The following is a 24,149-nucleotide window of genomic DNA, read 5'->3' as shown; positions in this document are numbered from 1 at the left end:
GTGGTGATTCATGTCTGTTCCTCCCCTTTATTTCCCTGGTGAGGCACAAAGCAGGTTTGGGTCGGCTTTTGTACAGCAGTGGCAGTCAGCGGGGAGGGGCTCCAAAAATGGGTCAGATCCTGCTCCCGTAGAAGTCGCTGGACGTTTTGCCCTCCCTTGCAGCGTGTGGCCAGTATTGGCTGATATGTCATTTGTCTTAGGCTCTCGATTGCAGTGAGTAAGGCCCACATGCCACCTGTGTTAGAGGGAAAGCTGTGTAGCCCAGGGTGGGGGCAGTGGCAGAGCTGTCTGGGGGGGCCCAGGGCTGGGATATTAGCGGGGTGGGCTGTGCATTGGGATTGAGGAACAGCAGCAGAGTCTGAGCAGGGCTCAAGGCTGGGATAGTGGGGGCTGTGGTGCAGCAGAGCAGTGGGGGGGGCAGAGCCGGTGAGGAGTGGAGTGTGCCAGGGGCCTGCTGATGCAGTGAGAAGGGGAGATTGATCAATCAGGCTTGCAGGGCGGGGAAAGCAGGACCAGCGCCTCCCCCTGGCTGAATCCTGAGCGGCTCTGGGCCTGTCCCTGTGGCGGCTGCCCGCTGTGCCAGCGTCTCCCATTGTGGTGCCGTTCGCCATTGCTGTAGTGAGCTGCCCGCGATGCCCCAGGCTGGCCTTGCCTGCAGTCCGCCTCTCCCTTGGAACTGTCCGAGTCCCGCGGGCATCGTTGCCAGCAGAGGTGCTCTCTGTCCCTGGCCTCTGCCCAGTGCACCCGGCTTCCGCTAACCTGTGACATTGCATCCCCGCCTACGACAGGGCAACCGCAGGCTCCTCCGTCTGCTTCCTCCCTGCCTAGGGGGAGTGCCGGTTGGGTGCTGGGGCTGGAGATCTCCGCATCCCTTGGGTGCCTGGGCAAACAGCCCTGCTCTGAACCCCCCCCCCTTTTGTGCCATGGAGACCTGGGTGCTGCAAACCTGGCTGAGACCCGTCACCATTTCACGCAGCCCCCTGCACAGTAACGGCTTTTAATCGTGAGGCTTTTGGGGCCATAGGCTCTTTAATGGCTGCAAGGAGTTGCCTTGAGAAAACCGGCAGGTGTAGCAGCTCCTCACCGAGCCCTGGGATCAGGGCTGATGTGGCTGGAAGAGCGCCCCCTACTGACCCACCAGTGCAAGCTGCTGGAGCACCTGGGAGGCGCTCTTCCAAATGCTGACCAGGTTGGGGCAGTACCTAAACCTAATTACATTCCTCCTCTGATTAATTCCCACCTGTCAGGCTGTAGTGGGACCAGCACAGATGCTCATGGGCAGGGAAGGTTTTACTTTTGGGGTCTATTATCTTCCGTAGAAGGCAGCTCCTGGAAGGTGGAGAAGCCAGCAGTTTCCCCAGCTCGGGCGAATCGAACCTGTGACCCCTCCATCTTTAAATGCACCAGCTAAATTAAAACTGACAGCCAGGGGTTCCTGTAGGGAGAGTTGGGAGTGCTTTAATTTCCAGGGGCCAGAAAGTTTGTGGAACTTTGAGCAAGTGCAAAAACTTTGGGGAAGGGGGAGCATTTGCTTCCCCCCCCATCCTCCATTAATTGATGCCACCAGGGCACCAATCAGCCTCTTACCCCAACCACGAGGGGGAGACAAAGTCATATGCTGGGTTAGTGCCAGGCCAGCAGCTGAGTGCTGGAGAGGGGCGGGGGGGGGGGGAACCCTGGGGGGTGTGGAGATCAGGCCAGGCTATCAGAGCGGGAAGGCGGCCTCATGCCCCCCTTGGCGAGGGGCTGTTTTCCCAGGGAGCTCTGGCTCTGGTCTCCCCTGCCTCTCCCTTCCTAGGCCGGGCGCTGTTTGACTTCGCAGGCCTGGGATGTGCACCGGCCAACCACGTTCTCGGTGAGCTGGCAGCATCCAACGTGGTAGCAAACCGGGCAGGGGAGGGTGGCTCTGAGGGCTGCATGCCCACCCTTTAACTATGCCCATGCCAGCCAAGGTAGCCTTGTGTGCTGGTCTGTTCCCAACGCGCCCGCTCCGAGGAAGCTGCTGGTATCTTTGCTTGGCCTCTGTAGCCCCTGGGTTTGCACAAGCTGCAGTGAAGGGAGCCCAGCTGCTAAGGGGCCTCCTGGAGTCATGAGCCACCCGCCTCCCTCCGACAGGCCATGGGAAACCCACCGACCTTCCAGCCCACTGCAGGCTGCCATGGCATTGGCCATAAACTGTGAGCCAAGGGATCACGGGAATGAGGGGCTGGGGCAGGAGGGCAGAGTGGCTAGGAAAGGCATGGGGGGGACCCTACCATTTGCCTGCGGGACCTTTGATGGAGTTTCTGACTCACGTGGGGTCCCCCCTTCTCACCCTGCTCATGGCCTCACCCGTGTCTTTGGCAGGGTCAGTGGCTGGGCTCGGGGAGGGAAAGTCCTAAACTCTGCGTGGCTGAAGCTAAGCTCCCAAACCTGAGTATGATGCTGGGGCAGAGCTCCACCGAGTGCAGCCCTGGGGACTAGACCTGACCGCTGGGGAACCATGTGGCAAGGACAGGGGTTTACGCCGGTGGCTGGTCCCTTCCCCTGGGCGTTGCGTTTATGTGCAATTGATGTATAAGCTCAGAATCTGCCACCCCCCTCTGTTTTGCTGGCTCGGTGGAGCCTTGTCTGATCCCTTTGGCCACGGGCAACCCCGCAATGGGGAGTGTTTGGGGGGGTCTTGATCTATTGCCTTCATCGGAGCTGAACCCAGCCCCACCTCCGCTGGCCTCACAAACTGAACCATCAAGGGGTAACTGCCCAGGCTGGCCCGGGTGCCCCCCCTGCAGCAGATCCCCCGCGCGACACGGCGAGGCGGGCGCAGCTTCTCCCCCTTAACGTGTTAGTAACAATGACAAGATGAGTGTGTACAAAAATAACCGTTCTGATGGGGAGAAAGAGTCGGGGGCGGGGGACCAATCCATGAGGGGGTTTGGAGAGGACTGGGGCAGATGCGGAGACCACGGATGGGCCTGAGTGCAACCAGGACACGCCTGAGTCTTGATTGTCCTGTTGGATCCTCCAGTTCTCCATCCCCTATAAACCTGAAGGTCCTTGCTCCTCGCCTAGGATTTCCATAGGTGCTTAAGGGAGTAAGGTGCTTCCAGGCCCCCAACTCCCATAATCTTTGGCTGGCTGAGAAGGAGGAGAAAGGCAAGGCCCCTTCCCACCCCGCTCACAGCTTCCCCTCCTCTATCAGCTTGTTCAAGCCCTGGCAGATCTTCTGCAGGTGGGGCCGGTAGGGCTCCCCGGGGCTGTAGAGCTGGCTGAGGAGGTCGCCGTTGGCGAAGTGGTCGAAGACGTGGCGGATGCGGCCGTGGGACTTGGCCGTCAGGTGCTTCTCCACCAGCTGCAGCAGCAAATCCCGGCAGTCCTGCAGCAGCTGGGTCAGCATGCCCGACTCGAAGGTGAACTCCACCTCGTAGAAGCTGACGGCCGTCATGGCGCCCTGGTGCAGCTTGCGTTTGAACTCCTCCGCCAAGCCCAGCTCGCCGGTGCTGAAGCGGTTGTTGCGGTACAGCACGCTGATCTTGACGGCCACCTTGATGAGGTTCTTGATGACCTTCTGGGCCTCGGACCGGTTCTGGGAGTGCAGCTTGGAGACCCGGTACAGCTCGTCCAGGATCTCGCTGCTGGTGTCGTCCAGGAATACGTTTGCCACCGACTTGCTGGCCATGTGGCTCAGGATCTTCTTCTCAGCCTGCAGGGCCAGGTTCCTGGAGCTGAACGTCTCCATTGTGGCTGCAGGGGAACAAAGAGACGCTGCTGTTACGGGGTGTGAGGATGACAGAGGGCTTTGTGGTAAAGGCTAGGGGTTGGGACTCAGCAGAGCTAACGTTGAGTCCTAGCCCTGCCCCAGGCATCTTCCTGTATTTATATGAGGAACTACAGAAGGGAAGTGGATAAATTGGAGAGAGTCCAGCGGAGGGCAACTAAAATGATTAGGGGGCCGGGGAACATGACTTACGAGGAGAGGCTGAGGGAACTGGGCTTGTTTAGTCTGCAGAAGAGAAGAGTGAGGGGCAATTTGATAGCTGCTTTCAACTACCTGAAGGGGGGTTCCAAAGAGGATGGAGCTCGGCTGTTCTCAGTGGTGGCAGATGACAGAACAAGGAGCAATGGTCTCAAGTTGCAGTGGGGGAGGTCTAGGTTGGATATTAGGAGCCACTATTTCACTAGGAGGGTGGTGAAGCACTGGAATGGGTTCCCTAGGGAGGTGGTGGAATCTCCATCCTTAGAGGTTTTTAAGGCCCGGCTTGACAAAGCCCAGGCTGGGATGATTTAGTTGGGAACTGGTCCTGCTTTGAGTAGGGGGTTGGACTAGACGACCTCCTGAGGTCTCTTCCAACCCTGATATTCTCTGATTCTATGAGTGTAACGTGCTGTAGCGCTGATCTGGGGGTGTGACGCCCCTTCTTTCCACTGGCCTGAGCGCCTCCTTGAGGGGACGGCTTCTCTGCCCCAAGTGCTCTGGAGGGCTCCCCTCCATGGCCTCACCTGGCCTGCTGAGCGTCAGAGCGCTGACTGCATGACCCCAAGGGAGTATCAGCAGTACTAACTTTGTTCACCTTACTGGGGGCTAGGGGCTAATTACCTAGACTGGAATATAGGAGACCTGAGTTCTATCCCATGCCCTATGCTGATCTGTGGGTGATTCTCTCCTTTCTCTGTGCCTCAGTTTCTCCATCTTTGAGCAGGGGGTTGGACTAGATGACCTCTTGAGGTCCCTTCCAACCCTGATAGTCTATGGGGCAGCTGCTGTCCTCTGTTAAGGGCTAGGGAATTTTTGTTACCATCATTCCTTCTCCAGTGACTCCCCCCATCACTCAGCAAATATCTGCGCTGTGTGTGTCTGGTGGACCCCTTTACAGACGGTGATTTGGGGTCACGGCAGACAGCCCCGCTCCTCTAGTGCCCTCTGCATCCCACCCCATTGCAGTTAGCAGCACCGTGTTCTTTTTCTGCCATTGCTCCGGAGCCGGACGTGCCCCAGATGGCAGGGGCTGGAGGGGAGGGGGATGTGGATCAAACCGTCCCAGTGTAGCCCCAGCGGAGGGCACATCACTTGCAATTCTCACCTGGGGCTCGTGGACGTTTCTGACTTTTAGTAAAGCACCGATGAGACACGGGCACCCCAATGCAAAACTGCTCCGGGGAGAGGCCGTGCTACGTTCCTTGCGCGCAGACGTCCTGCCTGGCTCTGCAGCTCCATTAGCAGCAAATTTATTCCTGGCAAAATCAGAGGCCAGCGGGTGTTAATTCCCCTCAGTGCCAATTTACACCCGCTGGGGAACTGGCTCAAAGACAGAGCAGGGCACAGCTTGGCAGACCCAGGGCGCGGTTCCCTGCCATGCTGGCCCTGCTCAAGTCCTGCCGCCTTGTCTTGGAGGGAATGCCCTTGGAGCGTGGGCGTTCAGTGCTGGCTTGACCGGAGCGGGAGCAGTTCGGTGGGGTCCTCGAGGCTCAACGCTGCTAAACGGAGTTTTGCCCACTTCTCATTTTGGGGTTCATGGCGTTTACCCACTTCTCGTCTGGGGGCTGAAGCGCTGATTCGCTCCTCTGATAAGCCCAGCTTGGCTGCACGTCCCCCCACAGCTGACGTGCGTCTCCACCAGCTGGTCATACTCAGCAACAGCCGAGGCACTGAAATCATGGCCTGCCAGTCTGCCGTGAGCCAGCCAGTGCTCGGCACGTGTGGATTGACTGGAGACATCTGCCGACCGTTACCCCCCGTGTTTCGGACAAGTTGACGTAATTTGCTAGACTAAACCCATTCACCATCAGGGCATCTCTGCACCCCTTCGTGCCTCCGATGCCCCTGGAAAACCTAAAAGGTGCGTTTACCCACTTCTTTCTTTTACCGCTGGGGCAGTGAATGGCAGCTGTGCTGGATGACAGAGGCTTCTGAGGTGAGGGTTTGCCAGGAACTAGGCTGAGACCCACCAGCTTATGACACAGACGCCCTCTTTTGCACTGTCACCTCGCAGCAGTGCCAGTCCAGTCACGAGAGCCTGGATGTACAGGCCTTTGGGGGTGTCAGAGTCCCGGTGTTAAATCCGGATCTCCCCTTCTGTGCGGTGCAAACCACTAACCCCACGCTGTGCCCCAGAGTAGCCTCGGCACGCCGTTATCAAAGCGCTCTACAAAGGAAGGGCAGTGTGGTTATCCCTGGTTTAGAGATGGGGAAACTGAGGCAGGTGGGGAAACTGAGGCAGATTGACTTGCTCCAGGTCATCCACCAGGCCACTGCCAGAGCTGGGAATAGAAAGCAGCTCTTGTGTGTCCCAGACTAGTGCTCTGTCCACAGATCAATGGTTAGACTGGTAATAACACAACATCCTGGACTCCACAGTGGAAACCTGCCTAGGTTTAAAGTTCCTCTTGGACCATATTTAGCATTAGACCTACAAAATACACTGGCGTGGTGGGAGGGCATTGGGCCCATAACCCAGAGATGAATGGAGCAAACCATTCTCTGCTAGCTCCCGGCCCCCTTCCGAGATGAAGGATGGTCCAGGGGCTAGGACAGTAGCTTAGCAGCCCTGGGTTCAAGTCCCTCCTCTGCCACAAACTTCCAGGGTGAGCTTGGGCAAGTCACCTAACAGCTCAGATCCTCAGTTTCCCCATCAGCCCAATGGGGATAATTGCCCTGCGTCACGGAGGTGTTGTGGGGAAAAATACATTACAGATGGTGAGGGGTTCAATAATAAGGTCAGGGGGCTAGCTAAGTCCATAGAAGAGACAGAACACCTTGCCTCAGAAAAGCAGCAGCTGTTTAGATGGATAACAAAGAGCATCTGCAAATGTACCAGGCAAATTAAAACTAACAGCCAGGATTTTCTGTATTGAGGATTTGGAGTTTAATTTCTGGGGGGCCTGATTCTGAGAAAGCACTGAGCATGAGTCCCCCCCAAATCCTGGTTCCGTAAGGGGTGACTAGCGCAGGTGTCGTGATATTTGGTATTTTTCTTCAAGCCCCAGCTCCCGGAATCCTGTGATTATACAAGAATCTCAGCTTTCGTTTAAAAACAAAGTAGGTTTCTAGCCCTTGGGGCTGCAGAGAAAAGCTGGATCCCCACCTCCAATGGCAAGGAATGGGGCCTCCTGGCTCTCGGCCAAAGAGCCTGGAGAAGGACATGCTGTGTGGCGGGACTGTGATCTACTGGTTGGAGCAGGATGCTTGGGTTCTAGTCCCAGCTCTGGGAAGGGAGTGGGGTCTAATGGTTAGAGCTGGGGAGGGGGCTGGGAGTCAGGATTCCTGGGTTCTATTCCTGCTCCCTAGCCCCGTATTGGGGTCAGCTGGTGACATCTCAGCCCCACAGCAGTGGCCCTAGTGCTGCTCTGCCTGGATTGTGATATGTCTGAATCAATCGGGCTGGGGGGAGGAAGAGGAGGGTGGATCGGCTAGAGGAAGGCTCCCGGTTAGTCTGCCTGCTGGGGAAGGGATGGGGGACAGAGCCCCTGCCAGTTTAACGGGGCCCTGGTGGATGGTATTGTTTGGATAATTGCAGATTCCTCCTTGAGGGAATTTGTGCTCGGTGTGAGGCCCCAGGCTGAGTCTGGCTGTCCCCAGCTGGAGTGGGGTCTGGGCAGCCAGGGTTCCCAGCAGCGCTGCTGGCTTTGTGTGTGATTGGAAGGGGAAGAAAGACCAGCTGCTGGACAGAGGGGACACATCCCATTATAAACTGTGGGCAGGGCTGAAGCCAGAAAGGGCTGGAGACGAAAGCCCTGGTTGGCAGAGGAAGGGCGGGCTCGGCCTCTGCAGATCTTGGTTCTGTTTCTGGGTCGGCCCCGCTCTACCTGGGTGGGCAAATCAGAGCATCTCTCTGTGCCTCAGTGCCCCACCTGCAAAACAGGGCTCGGCTCCAGGTCTCATTTTGAAAGAGAACAGTGCCCCCTAGTGCCACACTGGGGTCCCCACCAACTGGGAAGGGAGCGCCCCATACTGAGCCCCCAGCCTGCTCCATGCAGCACAGCGCCCCCTACCATCACACAGGGGTCAGCACCGACTGCAAATGGACAGTGCCCCCTATTAGAGCCCCCCGCTCCCTGCAGTACAGCGCCCCCTAGCACTGCACTGGGGTCAGCACCGACTACAAATGGACAGCGCCCCCTATTGACTTCCCCCCTCTTTGCAGCACAGCGCCCCCTAGTGTTTAGGAGGACAAATGCAGCAATGACTGCAGTGTTCAGCTGCAGTGGTGCTGGGGGCGGGGCAGGCACCTCTTTGCTTTAGGACCTGCGAGCAGGAGCGGGGGAAGGGAGCCTGAGAAAAGTAAACGCCCCAGCTCTGCAGACTCCAGCACATGTCGAATCCCACCCGTCCCCTTCTCCCCTCCATGTGAGGGAACCACAATCGCAGCCCCCTCCCCTATATAGCGCCCCATGAAACAGCCCCTCTCCAGTTTGGAGCCTTGATTCTCAGAGCTTCTTGGGTCACTGGGCACCTCTCTCCTGTAGGGCCCTTGGGAGTTCGGTGCCTAAATAGCTTTGAGACGCTGAGCCTCGATTCCTGCACTTGGGGCAGGGAGGCCTTTAATCCTCCTTTACGTTCCCCCTGGTCCAGGGCTGCCCAAGGCCCTTGTAAAGCAGGGCAGCCCCGGGGGAGCCCTGTCCTACTGCAAGGGGAGGGGAAAGCGACTGCCGGGGTGATACAGAGTTGGGAGGCTTTGCAAAGGGGATGGTGCAGCGATGCAGGAGTGGGCGGGGCTAATGCAGGGGGTTGGTGGCAATGGCGCTGCAGGGCTGGAGTGTCGGTGTGGATGGCATTGCAGGGGGATGGTGCAGTGTTGCAGGGGGTGGTGGAGTGTTACGGGGGAGGGGGTGGTGCAGAATCAGGGGGCACTGCAGGGGGATGGTGCAGTGTTACGGGGGAGGGAGTAGTGCAGAATCAGCGGGCATTGCAGGGGGATGGTGCAGTGTTGCAGGGGGAGGAGTGGTGCAGTATCAGGGGGCTGGCATTGCAGGGGGTGGTGCAGGAGGATGGTGCAGTGTTGCAGGGGAGGGGGTGGTGCAGAATCAGGGGGCACTGCAGGGGGATGGTGCAGTGTTGCAGGGGGAGGGGGTGGTGCAGAATCAGGGGGCACTGCAGGGGGATGGTGCAGTGTTGCAGGGGAGGGGGTGGTGCAGAATCAGGGGGCACTGCAGGGGGCTGGTGCAGTGTTACAGGAGAGGGGTGGTGCAGAATCAGGGGGCACTGCAGGGGGATGGTGCAGTGTTGCAGGGGGAGGGGGTGGTGCAGAATCAGGGGGCATTGCAGGGGATGGTGCAGTGTTATGGGGGAGGGGTGGTGCAGAATCGGGGCATTGCAGGAGGATGGTGCAGTAACAGGGGGCTGGCGTAGCTTGCAGGGCGTGGTGCAGGAGGATGGTGCAGCGTTGCAGGGGATGGGTGATGCAGTACCAGGGGATGGCACACCAGTGCAGGTGGGGGAGGAGGCAGGGGACAAGCTCTGCATGCATCTTAACAGGCCGTTTCAGCAGCGCTGCCCACGCAACCAGTGTCTTTAGGCCTCTGGCTCTCCTGGCTTTGGCAAGGAGGGAAATTCCCAGCATGAGGCAGAGCTTGCAGGGAGGGAGCCGAGATTGTCACCCCTGGTGCCCCGAGGCGTCTCCATTTGTGCCACCAGTGGCTATGCTGGATCGATACCTTCCCTCGTGCTTCTGGGCCAGCCGGACAGAGACTGCCCGCCCCACCTCCCTTACTGCAAAGCTGCCAGGAAGTGCCTCTTACCGCAGAAGATACAGTAGTTGCAAAAATGAGCTTGAAACAAACACTTTCTCTTCCCCTATGTCTGAGCCCGGCCACCTTGCGAGGAACTGGGCAATGAGACTCTAGATTTCTAAGACAGCAGCACGGGAAGGCCCCAACCATCCATTGTGCTTGGTGCTGGATAGACACAGAGCGAGAAACACTCCCTGCCCTGAACGGCTGGCAATTGAAATAGACCAGACAGCCGTGTTAGCCGAGTGGGGAAACCGAGGCACAGAGTGATTCTGTGATAGGTCCAAGGGCAGAGCAAGGCAATGCACCCTCTCGAGTGCTAGTGAGTGCACTACTGACACCGAGGCCAGCTTTCTGGTTGGGCTGGGAAGCTTAATTAATGTTGGCGAAGCTCTTTGAGATCCTTGGTTAGAGATTGTTAGAGAAGAAAGTTTCTCTCTCTCTCTGTCTCACGTGCACACAGCTTTACTTCCTGTTTTTCTCCTTTCCTCTTAGCATAACATCTGTGTCTCTTCCTGAGCCCGGGTCTGGTGCTTCCCAGAGAAGCCGGATTTGTCCAACCCCTGTTCCACCTTCCCCATTGTCCGTTCGATTAAGACGATGTCATGGGAGTGTAAAGGGGGAGGATGAACATCTTAGCACAGATGAGACCAGGAAATGGGAATTCTGGTAACAGGGGCCTTCCCTGGCTCTTGGCCAGGTGGGGTGTGGGGGCCTTTAGGTTCATTTAGTATTTCTTACTTTTATTTTATATTATTAGCCCAATTGAAAATGATCAAAAGATTCGAGCGCAGTCATCAGACTGAGGAGAAGATAGCGCTGAGATGCAACTCAGGCTCTGCCCATCAACCCCCAAGCTCCTCCCACAATCCTATGATCAACGGTGAAATAGTTATTATACACCACCATCATCAGGATGCAGTTAGCAAGCCACTGAGATAATGGAAGTAGCTCAGACTCCACTGACCAACCCCAAACTCTTACCACAGTTGCAAGGCAGCTGGATATTTTGGCTAAAAATGTGACCACCAGTGAAATAATTAACCACATTGACATTTAAATGATAATCATTAGGGTTCAGAGTTAACAAAGCTATTGCCATAAATGGGGTAGTTCAGACTCCACACACTAGCCCCAGGGTAACTGGATGCTTCCCTTAAAAGGTGCTCAGCAGTGAAATAGTTACCCATGGTGACACTGACCCTCTCATCATCATTATGGTTCAGAGTTAACAGAGTAATTTACATGAATGGGGGGAGCTCAGGCCAGCTCCATCCACCAGCCCCAAGCTCCTCCTGCAACCCCAAGCTTAGCCCACAGAAAGCAACTGGAGTTTTGCTGGCTAAAAAAGCAAACAACCTTAGCATTTGCACCTGCATCATTAGGGTTCAGAGTCAACAGCCTGCCGAGCTAAAGGGCTATCGCTCTCAGCTATCAATTCAGGCTGCCCTGTCTGCAGACTCAGGAAGGCAGCACTGCCTAGGGTCACCCTGGGGATGTGATGAAATTCTGTGCCCCTGGCTGCAGGTGCAGAGATCTCCACAGCTGCTTGGCTGTGCTTTGGCAGCAGCAAGATCCTCTGCGTGCCGAGTCAACCATCCGCCCCGGGGTTTGGATAACAGTAGCTTTCATTAGGCTGGTTGAGTGACTGCATCTCATCCGGGGAGACTGGCAGCCCTGCCGAGCCGATGAGGCGGAGCGGTGCAGCCAGCTGTTGTGGCAAATCACAGGGGAAGGGCAGACCCTTGCCGCGTGTCGCTCACCGGTGTAGCTGCCGGTGGCTGATCCGGTGAACCTGATCATTAGAGACAACTAGCTGCGTGCGCCGGGCTGCTGCCTGATTCCGTCTGTTACTGGAGTCCTGCGTCCCATCTCCCACTCCGGCCCAGGCAAGGAAGGGGGCCTTCCGGCTCTCGGCCAAAGAGCCTGGAGCAGGACATGCTATGTGGAGGGAGTGTGGTCTAGTGGTTGGAGCAGGACGCCTGGGTTCTAGTCCCAGCTCTGGGAAGGGAGCGGTTAGAGCGGGGAGGCTGGGAGTCAGGATTCCTGGGTTCTATTCCTGGCTCTGGGAAGGGAGTGGGGTCTAGTGGTTAGCGAAGGGGGCCTTAGGGGTCAGGACTCCTGGGTTCCATCCCTGGTTTGAGGAGGGGAATGGCGTCTACTGCTCACAGCATGGGACCTGGGGTGTCAGGACGTCTGGGTTCTGTTCCCGGCTCTGCCACGGAGGGGCTGTGTGACCTCACACAGGTCACTGCCTTTCCGCTTGCCCTGGTTAAACTCCTGCCCTGTAGCACAGAAACGGCCCGGCAGCGGAGCCTGCTCAGCTCAACCCTGCTGCTTGGTGATGCCTTCAGCAGATGCATCCTCTTCCCCCAGCCTCCAGAACCCCCTTCTGCTCCTGGAAGGATGCAGCCATTTGGGAGGAAGCTGGGGCGGCCAGACCAGGGGGCCTTGAGAAGTGGTTTGTTCCGGCGGAGGGGAATGCTAGCCCTGCAAGCTGGCTTGAGCTAAGGTGGGGAGGGACTGGGGGGGCTCCCATGAATGGCAGGCCCTGTAAGCGGGTTGTCCCATGGACGGTGGCAGCGGTGTCTAGTGGTTACAGCAAGGGACTTGGGAGTCAGGACTCCTGGGTTCTGGAGGGGAGTGTTTCTGGTAGTTAGAGCAGGGGGGCGATTTGACATCAGGACTCCGGGGTTTTAGTCCTCGCTCTGACTTGCCCTGTGACCTTTGGCACATCACTGGGCCTCAGTTTCCCCATTTGTACAGTGGCAATAATCCTGACCCACGGGGCCTTTGCAAAGGCCCTAAGGGCCAGTGCAGACCTGGAAACCACAACAATTCTCCTGAGCCCTTTGCAAACACAAACTCGGCCTGCTGCCAACCCCGGGGAGAAAGCCCCATTATCCCTGCATTGCGCCCTGAGCCCTCCAGGTGAAGGGACTTGCTCCAGGCCCCACGGTGAGTCAGTGCCGGAACTGGGATGAGATTCGCAGCCTCCCGCTGCCCCTCGGTCTGAGACTTCCTCCCAGGGCAGAGCCGTCAGTCACGGGTTAGTCACCCACACTGGGATCTGGTGGCTGGCAGCCAGGACTAGCCCCAGCCTGTGTCATCGCAAGGTAGGGCTGGGAACGGTGGCCCCTGTCCCCGTGCGAACAGCGCCACCTTCCTCACTGGGCTCCCACCGAAGCCAGACAGGTCTACAAGGAAGTGACTCTCCTGATGGGGTGTGCCTGGGCCTCCGCCAGCCTGACCTGCTGCCACGCAGCCCTGAACCTGGGCGCGGGGCGGTGAACTGTAGCCCGCAGCCTCGGCGGCCTGGAGGCAAACGCTCAGCAGCAGGAGAGTTCAGGCAAGGGAACGGCTGGGAAATGTCACTGGCGTGCCGGCCCCAGCGCCAGCAAACCCGGAGCAAACTGGAGTCTAGGTGTGCCACAGCTGCAGCACTCTCAAGTGGGCACAGCGGGGCAGTGCCAACCCGGACTCCTGGGTTCTATTCCCAGATAGAGGAGAGAGTGTTAGCTAGTGGTTAGAGATGGAGAGTCAGGACTCCTGGGTTCTATTGCTGGTTCTGGGAGGGGAGCGAGGACTAGTGGTGAGAGTAGGGGACTGGGAGCCAGAACGCCTGAGTTCTGTTCCTAGCTCATGGAGGGAATGTAGTTAGCGATGAGGGCTGGGGCCTGGGAGCCAGGACTCCTGGGTTCTGTTGCTGGTTCCAGGAGGGGAGTGTGGCCTAGTGATGAGCTAGGACTCCTGGGTTCTAATCCTGCCTCAACCAATGACTTGCCTGCAGCATTTTGTTCAAGTTATGCCCGCTCTATGCCTCGGTTTCCCCCAGGATAAAATGAGGACAATGATCACCCCAGGGCTTGCGAGGCAGCTAGGTTTTCCGAGCCCTGACGTGTCAGACAAGCTCTGACTCAGTTGGCACAGGCCCAGCCAGCAGCTTTGCTAAGGCCACACACACCTCTCCCCGCTGCTGGCACCGCATACAGCCCAGGAGACCAAATCGCCGTCTCAGGATGGCTTAATTTAGTTGCCTGCCTATTAATATCCCTGACAAGCATCCGGCCCAGCGCTCGGCCATCAGAAAGCTAACGGGCTTTCCCACGGGGATACCCCACGGGGGCAGAGTGCCAGAGCTCAGTAATAATCAGACCAAGCGTTTGCCATCAGTAGATCTCAAAGTACTTCCCCAGAGAGGTCAGTATCGACACCCCCGTGTCACAGATGGGGAAACTGAGGCACGGAGGCGGGACGTCCCTTCCCCCAGGTTACCCCGCAGCAGGGCCAGGAATAGAGCACAGGTCCCAGGCCAGTGCTCTAAGCACTAGGCAACACTGCCTCCCTGGGATGGGGAGCAGGACAGCCGCCATCTTGGCTGACATGCTGGGACTTGAAGCAGGGATCTCAAAGCACCAGTTCAGGCTGAAGCACTAGGCGGGGGGCTGTAACTCCACTGACCGGTGCGCTACAATCATCTTAGCCAGAGCGATGTCCTGTTAACCCCTCCTCCCCTGCCCACGGGGAGAGCAATGCAGCCAGGCTCCTCTCTCTACTCTGTCAGCAACTGCCCCCCGCGCTCCCCCCCCCATGGCTCGCTCGGCCGCCCGTCTGGCGTGCTAGGCGGCATTAATGCTGCCACCCACATCAGCTACCCGCACCGTTGCTGGGCCCTGCCTCGGCCAAGCAAAGCAGCGTCTCGGCAGGCCCGAAGCCCCGCCACGATTGGGGTTTACTGCCCCCTGTGGGCCAGCAAAGCCCTGACCCTCCCCAGCCCCACTAGCCTTTCACTGCTCCCTGTGCCCTGGCTTGGGGGGTGTGGGTCTCCAGTGCACCTTGTGATGCAGGGGAAGGGGGTGCTGTGATGCAGTTAGCCTGGGTCAGTGGGTCTGCTGAGATCTCCCTTCCCCCCGCCTCAGCTGCTCCTGCCTTAGGCACATTCACGGGGACACACATCCGTCGCCTGGGGAACTAGCGTCACTCAGAGGATCTGGGGTGTCCGGGGCGGGCAGCCTCCATTCTCCCAGTACTGGAGCTCTAGGGCACCAGGCGGAGCCTTGTCCCCGGGGACAGGCCCTGCTTCGCTGAGAGAAAGGCAGAGCTGCCTGTGGAGTGAGACCCACGTGTCTGCTCAGAAACCTCCTGGCCTCCCCCCGCCCCCGCTTCTGGTCTCAAACTAGGGTGACCAGATGTCCCGATTTTATAGGGACAGTCCCGATTTTTGGGTCTTTTTCTTATATAGGCTCCTATTACCCCCCATCCCTTGTCCCGATTTTTCACATTTGCTGTCTGGTCACCCTATCTCAAACCCAGCTTCCCCTGTGGGCAATGCAGCCTGGCCTGGAAATGGTTAAACCTTTCCCAGCTGGGTGCTTCCCACCCAGGACTCCTGACTCCCAGCCCCCTGCTCTAACTCACTGGGCCCCACTCCTCACCCAAGCCAGGACGAGAAGCCAGGAGTCCTGACTCCCAACCCCACTGCTCTAACCACTAGGCCCTATTCCCCACCCAGAAGTGAGACCAGAACCCAGGAGTCCTGACTCCCAGCTCCCTGGCTCTAACCCACTGGACTCCATCCTTTCCCAGGACTAGATAGAACCCAGGAGTCCTGATTCCCTGCCCTCCTCCCAGTACCACCCTTAGTACGGCACAGACCTCCCCTAGCCAGCATCCTTCCCATCCTTCCCTCCATCTCTGGCGCTCCGAGGTGCATTTGGAGAGGAGGCAGGGCAGGAGGATCAGGGCGAGGAAGGAAGCGAGCGAGACGCCTGGCCCTTTTGCAGCACTAACCTGTGCCAGGCTCCAGCCCCGTGTCCCAGCCTGATCTCCAACCGTCCCCCATTCCATCCTCGGTGACTCAGAGCCGCTGCCTGTCGCAACTCGTTACGGTGGAAACTGAACTGAAAACGACACCCCTCCATCCCCCGCAAACAGCCCTCCTTCGTTCCCGACGCACCTCGTTCCCGACGGGACGGGATGCCCCACGCGCCCGCCAACCCGCCCCCTCGCCAGCGCAGAAGCCACTCACCGCGTCCCCGGCTGTCACCCGCCGGCTCCCCCTGCTCATACAGGCTCCCCCGGAGCAGGCTTTGGCATGGAGGAGGGCAAAAACCCGAATCCGCAGCACACTGACGAGATAACCTTAGTGAAACTTCCTTGAGGAACCGTCGCTGGGGCCCGCCCTCGTCAGCTGACGGAGCTGACTTATTTCGGGGCTTGAACTGCTCCCTGCAGACACAAATAACAGCCGGCGAGCAGGCAGAGCGGGTCAGATACGGGGGAGATTTTTGTTTCCTCTCTCAACTTCCTGAGATCTTTATCTTCAGGCGCTTTGGCCTTGGTTCAGCCTGATCTCGCCAAGACAAGGAGCCTTTACCCGTCTGCCTAATGATCACAACAGGGCTGCCAGGATCAGCCCCTTCCCACCAGGGTGGCGCTTTTAATCTCCCTTCAGCAGAGGGGGAAACTGAGGCACAAGGAAGGGAAAGTGACTTGCCTTAGGCCGTACGATGAGTCACAGAGCTGGGAACACAACCTGGGTGTCCTGACTCCCAGTCCAGTGTCTTACCCACTGGCCCACACAGCTGGCTTTAATCTTGTTAGTCTCACTATATAGATTGGGAAACTGAGGCACACAGCAGGGAAAGTCATTGTGCAAGTCAATGGCAGAGTCATGAATTCCATTCCCTCTTCCGAAGGACCAGGCCCTATGCTCCCTCCAAGAATTGGGTCTAGAAGGCTGGAGTCCTCACTCCCAGCACCCCCGCTGCTCTAACCACTAGACCCCACTCCCCTCCCAGAGCCAGGGATAGAACCCAGGCTCCCAGCTCTAACCTCTAGATTCCACTTCCCTCCCAGAGCCAGGGATAGAACCCAGGAGTCCTGGCTCCACGCCCTCCCTGTTCTAATCACTAGACCCCATTCCCCTCCCACAGCTGGGAATAGAACCCAGGAGTCCTGGCTCCCAGCCCACCTGCTCTAACCACAAGACAAGCTCCCTGCCTTTGCCGAGTAGCACTGGGCTTTGAAGAGCTGTTGCTAGCCAATCAGAGCCGAGGCAGCGTGGCTAACGGAGGTGGTACCTTGTGTAGGGGTCGGACTCCCAGGGTGGGGTCGGAGTCAGAGAAAACCCTGCTGGGTTTGCAGGTGCGGGGCCCCGGCTGTTCGGAAATCCCAGCATTGAGTCTGCAAACTGAGCACAATGGGCCTACCCCGGGGTGGGCTCTTCCACCAGCACCGGGAGGTTGTGGCAGCGAAGGGTCTCAAAGCATCAGGCTGGAGGGGACGCTGGCCACATGGAGCCTGGCAGAGCCCTGAGCCGACACACCTGACCCCATGCTGCTTTCCGCCTCTCCTGCCTCCTGCCACGCCAGGTCATACCATTGCTCCAAACCCAGCCCAGGCCCCTGTCTGTCCTGCCCCCCAGATCAGCCAGCCACACAACCTGGAATCCTGTTTCCTGCCAGGGCAGATCTAACTTCTTGTCTGGCCCTTGACAGTACATGATGCTGTGGAGGGCAGCCCCCTTCTCCCCTAAGCGTGTGGGGCAGATTTCTGCCTGGCCTCAGTTTGCATGTCCTGAATCAGAGGTGCTGCTTCCCAGCCGGTTGCTTCTCGCTGGCCTGGCTATTCCGGAGAGGGAAGGGAGTACAGACACATGCTGCGGCCGGCTGGCTGGGATCCATGTGGCCGCGTCCCTCTGCAAACTTTGTTGGTGGCGGGCCATGGCAGTGAGCTCCGGTGCCCGGAAGACTGAGCGCCGTCAAGCCAAATGGCCATCCCGTGGAGTAATCCAGGGGGTAATGAGAAGGGGCCGGAGCAGTGACCAGGCAATCGGGCCCTCCGGCACGGGGAGCGGCCGCGGAGTCCCGCCAGCCCCGATCGCGACCTGCTGCCGAGGCCCAGTAATTGACGTGTCTGGAAAAGTGCGAGCAGGCCCCAGGCCTATGGCTGCTGCCTCGGTTGCCTAATGGGTTGCGCCGACCCTGACACCGGCCAGCTGCCTGTGTGCACATAAGAACATAAGACCATAAGAACGGCCAGACTGGGTCAGACCAAAGATCCATCTAGCCCAGTATCCTGTCTTCCGACAGTGGCCAATGCCAGGTGCCCCAGAGGGAATGAACAGAGCAGGTAATCACCAAGTGATCCATGCCCTGTCGCTCATTCCCAGACAGGTGCACTGAGCACCCGGACAGATTTCTCAGGACAGCTACCTCCAGAAAGGGACAATTGTGGGAAAACCAGGACAGGGGGCAGCCCCAGTCAGGCCGGGGCTGGTGGAGCAAGGCCGAGAGAGGCTGGATGGGCTATGGGACTCGGGGAGGATGGGACACTGGTGCGAATCCTGGCTACAGGGTTGATCTCCGTCATGGGCGGTTTGTAGAGCTCTGCTCTAGCTCCAGCAGGAGGCAGTTCTCTGGCCCGTGCCAGCCAGGATAATCACAGTGGTCCTGTCTGGCCCTTCGACTCCAGGGCTCCAAAGCCCACCTGTTGATCTCGGGGGGCTCTAATCAGAGAGGGGCTGAAATATATTCCGCTGGCTGAAATGCAGAGGCTGGGGTTCTGGTCAATTCACCCTGGGAGCTCTTTGGGGCAAGGGCTCTCTTGCCCTTGTGCGTATGTGCAGCACCTAGCACCCCGGGCCCCTCCCATAATAACTGCAATGTACAAACTCATTTATCCCCCCACACCCAATTGACTTTCCCATGAAAATAAAAGTGCTGCTGGGGAAACAATTGCTCATAGGGGTAGGCAGGGTGGCTAGAGCACTGGGCTGGGATTGCAGAGACCCTGATTTCTATTCCTGGCATTGCCTCCCCATGCCTCAGTTTCCTCATCTGTAAAACAGGGCTAATGAGCCTGCCCTGCCTTGGAAAGTGCTTTGGGATCCATGGATGCTAAGGGGGTGTGATTATTCCTTTGCAGGGAGCAGGATTCAGAGCAGCAGGGACCCAGTCCTGTCCCACGTAGGCGCCTGGGGAGGCCTGAGGACGAGTGGGGTAGAACAGCACTATTTTGAGCCCCACCCCTTGATCTGCAAGTCAGCAGAAAAAAACCCCAAAGCAACACTTTCTGCCTAGCGTGTGCATTTGAAGCCTCTTCCTTTATCTGCCATCTGCCCTCCGCCTCCTCTACTTCCTCTTCAGAGCGTTCGCACCGTGAGAGGTTAGCCCCGCTCTTCCTCTTGCAGTTCCTCCTGGGTTAGGTGCGGTTCTGGGGCTGCTCCGCCTGCCAGCTCCCCGGGGCAGCGCCTCGACACTGGGGTCTGCGAAGGAGCCTGGCCGAGCTAGATGCCCCCAGATCCCATTGACATTCCATGAGGCTTGGCAGCTCGGCTCTCCCAGCCTTGAACCCCAGGGCCTCGGTTTCCCCATCTGTAAAATGGGGATAATAATAATTCTATCTTTCTCTGTGTCTGCCTAGAGTGGGAGCTTTTCTGGCCAGGAGCTGGCTCTCACTCGGAGTCTCAGCAGCGCCCAGAAAATGGGCCCTTATCTCGGTTGGGGTCTGTGCAGCGCCTGGCACAAGGGGGTCTTGATCTGTGCTGGGGCTGGCTCAATGGGGGTCCTCATCTTGATTGGTGTCTCGAGATGCTACTGTCCTACAGATAATAATAGATACATTTGATGGGGCCTAATGGGGTGTCTCCAACTTAAGTGAGATCCTGAAGCCCCCAGAGCTGTGCCGGGGCAGAACCTGCCCTACTGAGAGGAACATGGGTTGGGGGGCAGAGGGGATGTCCCACCAGGTTGGAGACTGCACCAGGTTTCAGTTGGGCAGTGAGATCCGGCCATACTATGGGCGCTAAACCCTCCTGCCCCCCCAAGGATCCTCCTCCCCCAGCATCTTCTCATTCATTAAGAAAACAAAGCTTGACCTGAGTAAAGGATGAATGGTTCCCCAGGCAACGGGGCAGTTTCCTGCCAGCTTCCTGTCTCGTGATGGCATCTCGATCTGCTGAGCAACCTGAGCCGGGGGATTCGGCTGCAGCTGCGGCAATCCCTGGGGAGGCCGTGCTGTCTGTCGCCGTCTCCCACCCGACCCTCTCAGCCTGGGGGTCACAACCCACCATGGCCATCCAAACAGGGTCGCGAGCACCCTCCCTTGTGTCCCTACCCCCGACGGTTGTGAGCTAACCCTGAAAACGCCAAGCGATGCCTGCCTGAGTCTGCACACAGCCTGGCACCGGAGCGCTAAGTCCGGGCTGCTTGCCAGGGGGCAGGGGTTGCCACCTCTCAGCAGGTGTCAGGGAGCCACAACCCTGTGTTATTAAGGCACAGCCCTGGGCTTCAGGGCGCCTGGGTTCTAGTCCTGGCTCTGGGAGGGGAATGTGGTCTAGTGGTTAGAGCAGGCGGGTCAAGACTCCTGGGTTCTATCCCCAGCTCTGGAAGGGGAGTGGGGTCCAGTGGTTAGATCAGACAGGGCTGCAAGTCAGGATGCCTGGGTTCTAGTCCTGGCCATGGAAGGGGAGTAGGGTTTAGCGGGCAGAGAATCAGGACTCCTGGGTTCCATTCCTAGCCCTGGTAGGGGGCTAGTAGTCAACATTCCTGGGTTTTATTCTCTGCTCTGGTAGCAGAGAGGAGCCCGGTGGGGAGAGGAGGGAGGCTTGGGAACAGGACTCCTGGGTGCTCAGACGGAGTGGGGCTAATGGTAGAGCCAGGCGAGTGGGAGTCAGGACTCCTGGTCCAATTCTCAACTCATTCATAGTGTGACCTCCGTTCATTGTGCCTCAGTTTCCCCCTCTGTACAATGGGGTGTTAACCCCCCGCTGCTCCTGAACTCTTGTGATCCTGAGCGTGCTAGAGACAGGCAGTGGTGCATGTTTGCTGCAGGAATGAATTTCCTGTCCCGGGGGGGCCGGTGGGCATGGGCCGAATCTGCCCCAATCTGGCACCACGCGTCTTCCCCCACGCCCCACACTGATCCAGTTCATCGGTAATACCAGCCCTCTGGCCAAGTCGGAGGTGATGGCTGGTGGCACTGGTTGCCTACAGCCCAAGCCCGGTAGCCAATGGGGCATCACTGGCCAGCTATTTCAGCACCAAGGACAGGGGCTGCGGAGCACCTTGAGCTACCCCTCCGCTGCCCCGCCCAGCTCCCATCCAGGGGTTTCTGGGTCTCCATGTCCCGCTATGGGAGGGGCCGGAGGGACAGGCCCAGGTGCTCCCCAGAGAGCAGGTGGAGCCTGGGCAGAGGCAAGACCAGCTGCCCCCACCATGCACACAGCGCCCCCTGCAGGGCGAGAGGGGAGCTGAGCCTCCAGCAGCCCCACCTGTAGCCAGGTGTCTGGCACGTGGGCCAGCGCTGGGTCGCTCGGGGTCAGTCGTGCAGGCTGCAGGCCGGGCAGGGGTTGGTTATTTTTTCCTCCCTGCGCCAGGATGGGCGGAAGTCAGGGGTATGCAGGAAAAAACAACCTGCACTGAGCCCGCCGGGCCAGGGGGCCGGACAAAGCCCAGGGAGCCTCACTTATGCCCCCTGCAGGACGGGACTCGCAGCCCAGCCCGGAGCAGCCGCCTGCTCGGATGGCAAAGGGCGAGGGAGAGACGGGAAGGAGGCCAGGCAAAGGAGTTCACATGTTCACACCGGGCCTTTCACGTACACACTCAGCCCTCCCATGTGCATATGCACGCACCTGGTTGTGCAGCCGCACTCACCCCACATGTGTGCCTAGGCACCCCCCCATATGCATGCACCCTCCCACATGTGCGTATCCACACCCCCATGTGACTACACACTCACCTCCACACGGGTACATATGCACACACATCCCCACACACTGACACACATGTGCATATGCCCACACCTGCGAACACATGTGGGCCTATGCACATGCTACACATGTGTGTATAGGCACAGACACACTACACGTGTGTGCCTATGCACCTACCTTCACAACCACTCCAAATACTCAGCGACAAAAGAGTCCTGTGGCACCTTATAGACTAACAGACGTATTGGAGCATAAGCTTTCGTGGGCGAATACTCACTTCGTCAGACGCACATGCGTCCTAACAGGACCTTGGGCCTGTCACGGCTTCTTCTTTCGCATGTAAATCGCAACATTTCGAAGCTAAGGGCTGCAGGAGATGCGAATGGCCCCGCTACTAGACCGCCTGGAAATTAAGAGACAGGGTGCTTGGTCACCATGTTTTCAATGGCTTGGAGGTCTCTGCATTCGCCCCGTGGGGAATCCTTGAGTCTCCATTCATGCACCAGGTGGGCTCATCATAGAATCATAGAATATCAGGGTTGGAAGAGACCTCAGGAGGTCGTCTAGTCCAACCCCCTGCTCAAAGCAGGACCAATTCCCAACTAAATCATCCCAGCCAGGGCTTTGTCAAGCCGGGCCTTAAAAACCTTTAAGGAAGGAGATTCCACCACCTCCCTGGGTAACCCATTCCAGTGCTTCACCACCCTCCTAGTGAAATAGTGTTTCCTAATATCCAATCTAGACCTCCCCCACTGCAACTTGAGACCATTACTCCTTGTTCTGTCATCTCCCACTACTGAGAACAGCCGAGCTCCATCGTCTTTGGAACCCCCCCTTCAGGTAGTTGAAGGCTGCTATCAAATCCCCCCTCACTCTTCTCTTCTGCAGACTAAATAACCCCAGTTCCCTCAGCCTCTCCTCATAAGTCATGTGCCCCAGCCCTCTCATCTTCCATGGAACGTTCTAATATGGCTAAGGCTCATCCACTGTCTTTGGCAGATCAAGGAACCGGGTGGTACAGAGGGATCTGTGACAGGTGCCACCTGGAACTGGGGTACCACTGAGCCCGCCTGACCCACCAGCCTGGGTTCCTGTACACTGTACTGCTGTGACCAGCCTGCCAAGCCTTCTCCCAGGCTCCAGTCTGCACCGTCACCAGCACACATACAGGTAGGGACACACCCAGCTGCAGAAACATACAGATGCTGTGATCAGCTCTGCATGGGAAGGCTTCATCTTAGGAACTTCCCAGCCACTTAGGCACCGTCCTCCCCCGCCTCCCGCCCCGGAGTGTAAATCCAAAATTAAACCGTCTTGTGCTGCACAGGGAACTATACAGCGTAAGCTCATGACATTCGCCCCCTCCCTCAATGTGGAGAGGAAATCTACAACAGCTTTTTACCCCAAGTTATAACTTCCACACACTGGTTTGTGATAAAGCAAAAACAAATTTATTAATTACAAAAGACAGATTTTAAGTGATTGTAAGGGATAGCAAACCGATCAAAGCAGATTACCTAGCAAATAAACAAAAATGCAATCTAAGCTTAATAGACTAAAGAGATTGGATATGAGTAGCAAATTCTCACCCTAAATGATGATTTAAACCGGCTGCAGACTCCTAAAGGGCAAGGGGCACTTGCTTGCAGCTTAAAACCCCAGGTATTTCCTTTCACAGGCTAGAAATCCCTCTCAGCTTGGTCCAGCCCTTCCCCCCAGTTCAGTCCTTGCTCCTCAGGTGTTTCCAAGCGTCTCCGTTTCAGTGATATCTTTACATGCCTTATGTTGCACCAAATACATCATAATTATGCCATAGTCATATCACAATAACATTACTATGAAGAAAGGGGGGGAAGGATAGCTCAGTGGTTTGAGCATTGGCCTGCTAAACCCAGGGTTGTGAGTTCAATCCTTGAGGGGGCCATTTAGGGATCTGGGGCAAAAATCAGTCTGGGGATTGGTCCTGCTTTGAGCAGGGGGTTGGACTAGCTGACCTCCTGAGGTCCCTTCCAACCCTGATATTCTATGAATATGGGGCATAGCATCACAGGATCATCTGAAGATCCTTGCTCTTTATGTCAGAGCCAGCCCGCTGCATCCACCAGCTATCTTCTGGGTGGAAACTGGGAAACCGGAGAGCTTCTCCAGCTGCCCAGAATGGTCAGTGGGATTCAAGGTGGGTGAAGGAGGTTGTCATGGAGCAGGTTAGTGGGAGCTTTCTTGTGCTCATGCACTGGTGCCATCTCTGGCCATCTGGCTGGAAGAGGGATGTTTGCTAGGAGTAGAAGCCAAGCCAAGGCAACGGAACAGAGGCTACAGAGTCACTCCGTGCCTCAGTTTCCCCAGAAGTACATGGCAGTGTTGTGAGGCTACATACCTACAAGAGTGGGAAGCACTTTGAGATCTACCGGGGAACTGCACTATCTAGGAGCTAGGGATTATTACATCCGCATGTTCATGTGCATATGTCCCCACTTATGCACATGCTCCCATCCACGCAGACTCGCTTTCACACACTGAGCCAGGAAGGGACATAGACAGTCTGGGCCGTGTCACTGTGGCTACATCCGAAGGCATCTTGGGAAGGGGAAAAGAGTTTGCTGGTCTCTGCCACAGCTGAGGGCAGAGCCCTGTCCCTGGCACTGCCAGGGGACCCTGCTGTGCAAAGGCAGCCCACAGGGCATTCAGGCTATCCTGGGGAGATGCTGTGAGTCAGTGTCCCAGTCAGTGG

General features: G+C 57.6%; 1 protein-coding gene across 2 annotated transcripts; it reads right to left on the bottom strand.

The window, feature by feature from the left end:
• Positions 1 to 3: 3 nt before the first annotated feature.
• Positions 4 to 15,942, bottom strand: TNFAIP8L2 (TNF alpha induced protein 8 like 2). 2 transcript variants are annotated; one of them, XM_005293734.4, is made up of 2 exons: positions 15,734 to 15,942; positions 4 to 3,723 (listed from the first exon to the last, which is right to left on the bottom strand). In XM_005293734.4, exon 2 carries the CDS (start codon positions 3,716 to 3,718, stop codon positions 3,158 to 3,160), a length of 561 nt encoding a protein of 186 aa, XP_005293791.1. In that variant the 5' UTR covers positions 3,719 to 3,723; positions 15,734 to 15,942; the 3' UTR covers positions 4 to 3,157. The 2 variants fall into 2 exon arrangements, with proteins under 2 accessions (XP_005293791.1, XP_023962802.2); XM_024107034.3 differs by lacking the exon at positions 15,734 to 15,942 and adding an exon at positions 15,496 to 15,667 and having other exon boundaries at positions 3,008 to 3,723.
• Between the last annotated feature and the right edge of the window lie 8,207 nt (positions 15,943 to 24,149).

The sequence above is a fragment of the Chrysemys picta genome, chromosome 20 (assembly GCF_011386835.1).
Source record: "Chrysemys picta bellii isolate R12L10 chromosome 20, ASM1138683v2, whole genome shotgun sequence".
NCBI classification, from domain to species: domain Eukaryota; kingdom Metazoa; phylum Chordata; order Testudines; family Emydidae; genus Chrysemys; species Chrysemys picta.
This window is presented reverse-complemented; position numbering and strand designations above follow the sequence as displayed.

Bases quoted from the DNA above. Each gene is read 5' to 3' on its own strand.
- TNFAIP8L2 (XM_024107034.3), bottom strand. From the start codon at position 15,547: ATGGGGGACGGTTGGAGATCAGGCTGGGACACGGGGCTGGAGCCTGGC. The intron at 3,724-15,495 runs GTTAGTGCTGCA...GTTCCCCTGCAG, and splicing joins GGGGCTGGAGCCTGGCACAG to CCACAATGGAGACGTTCAGC.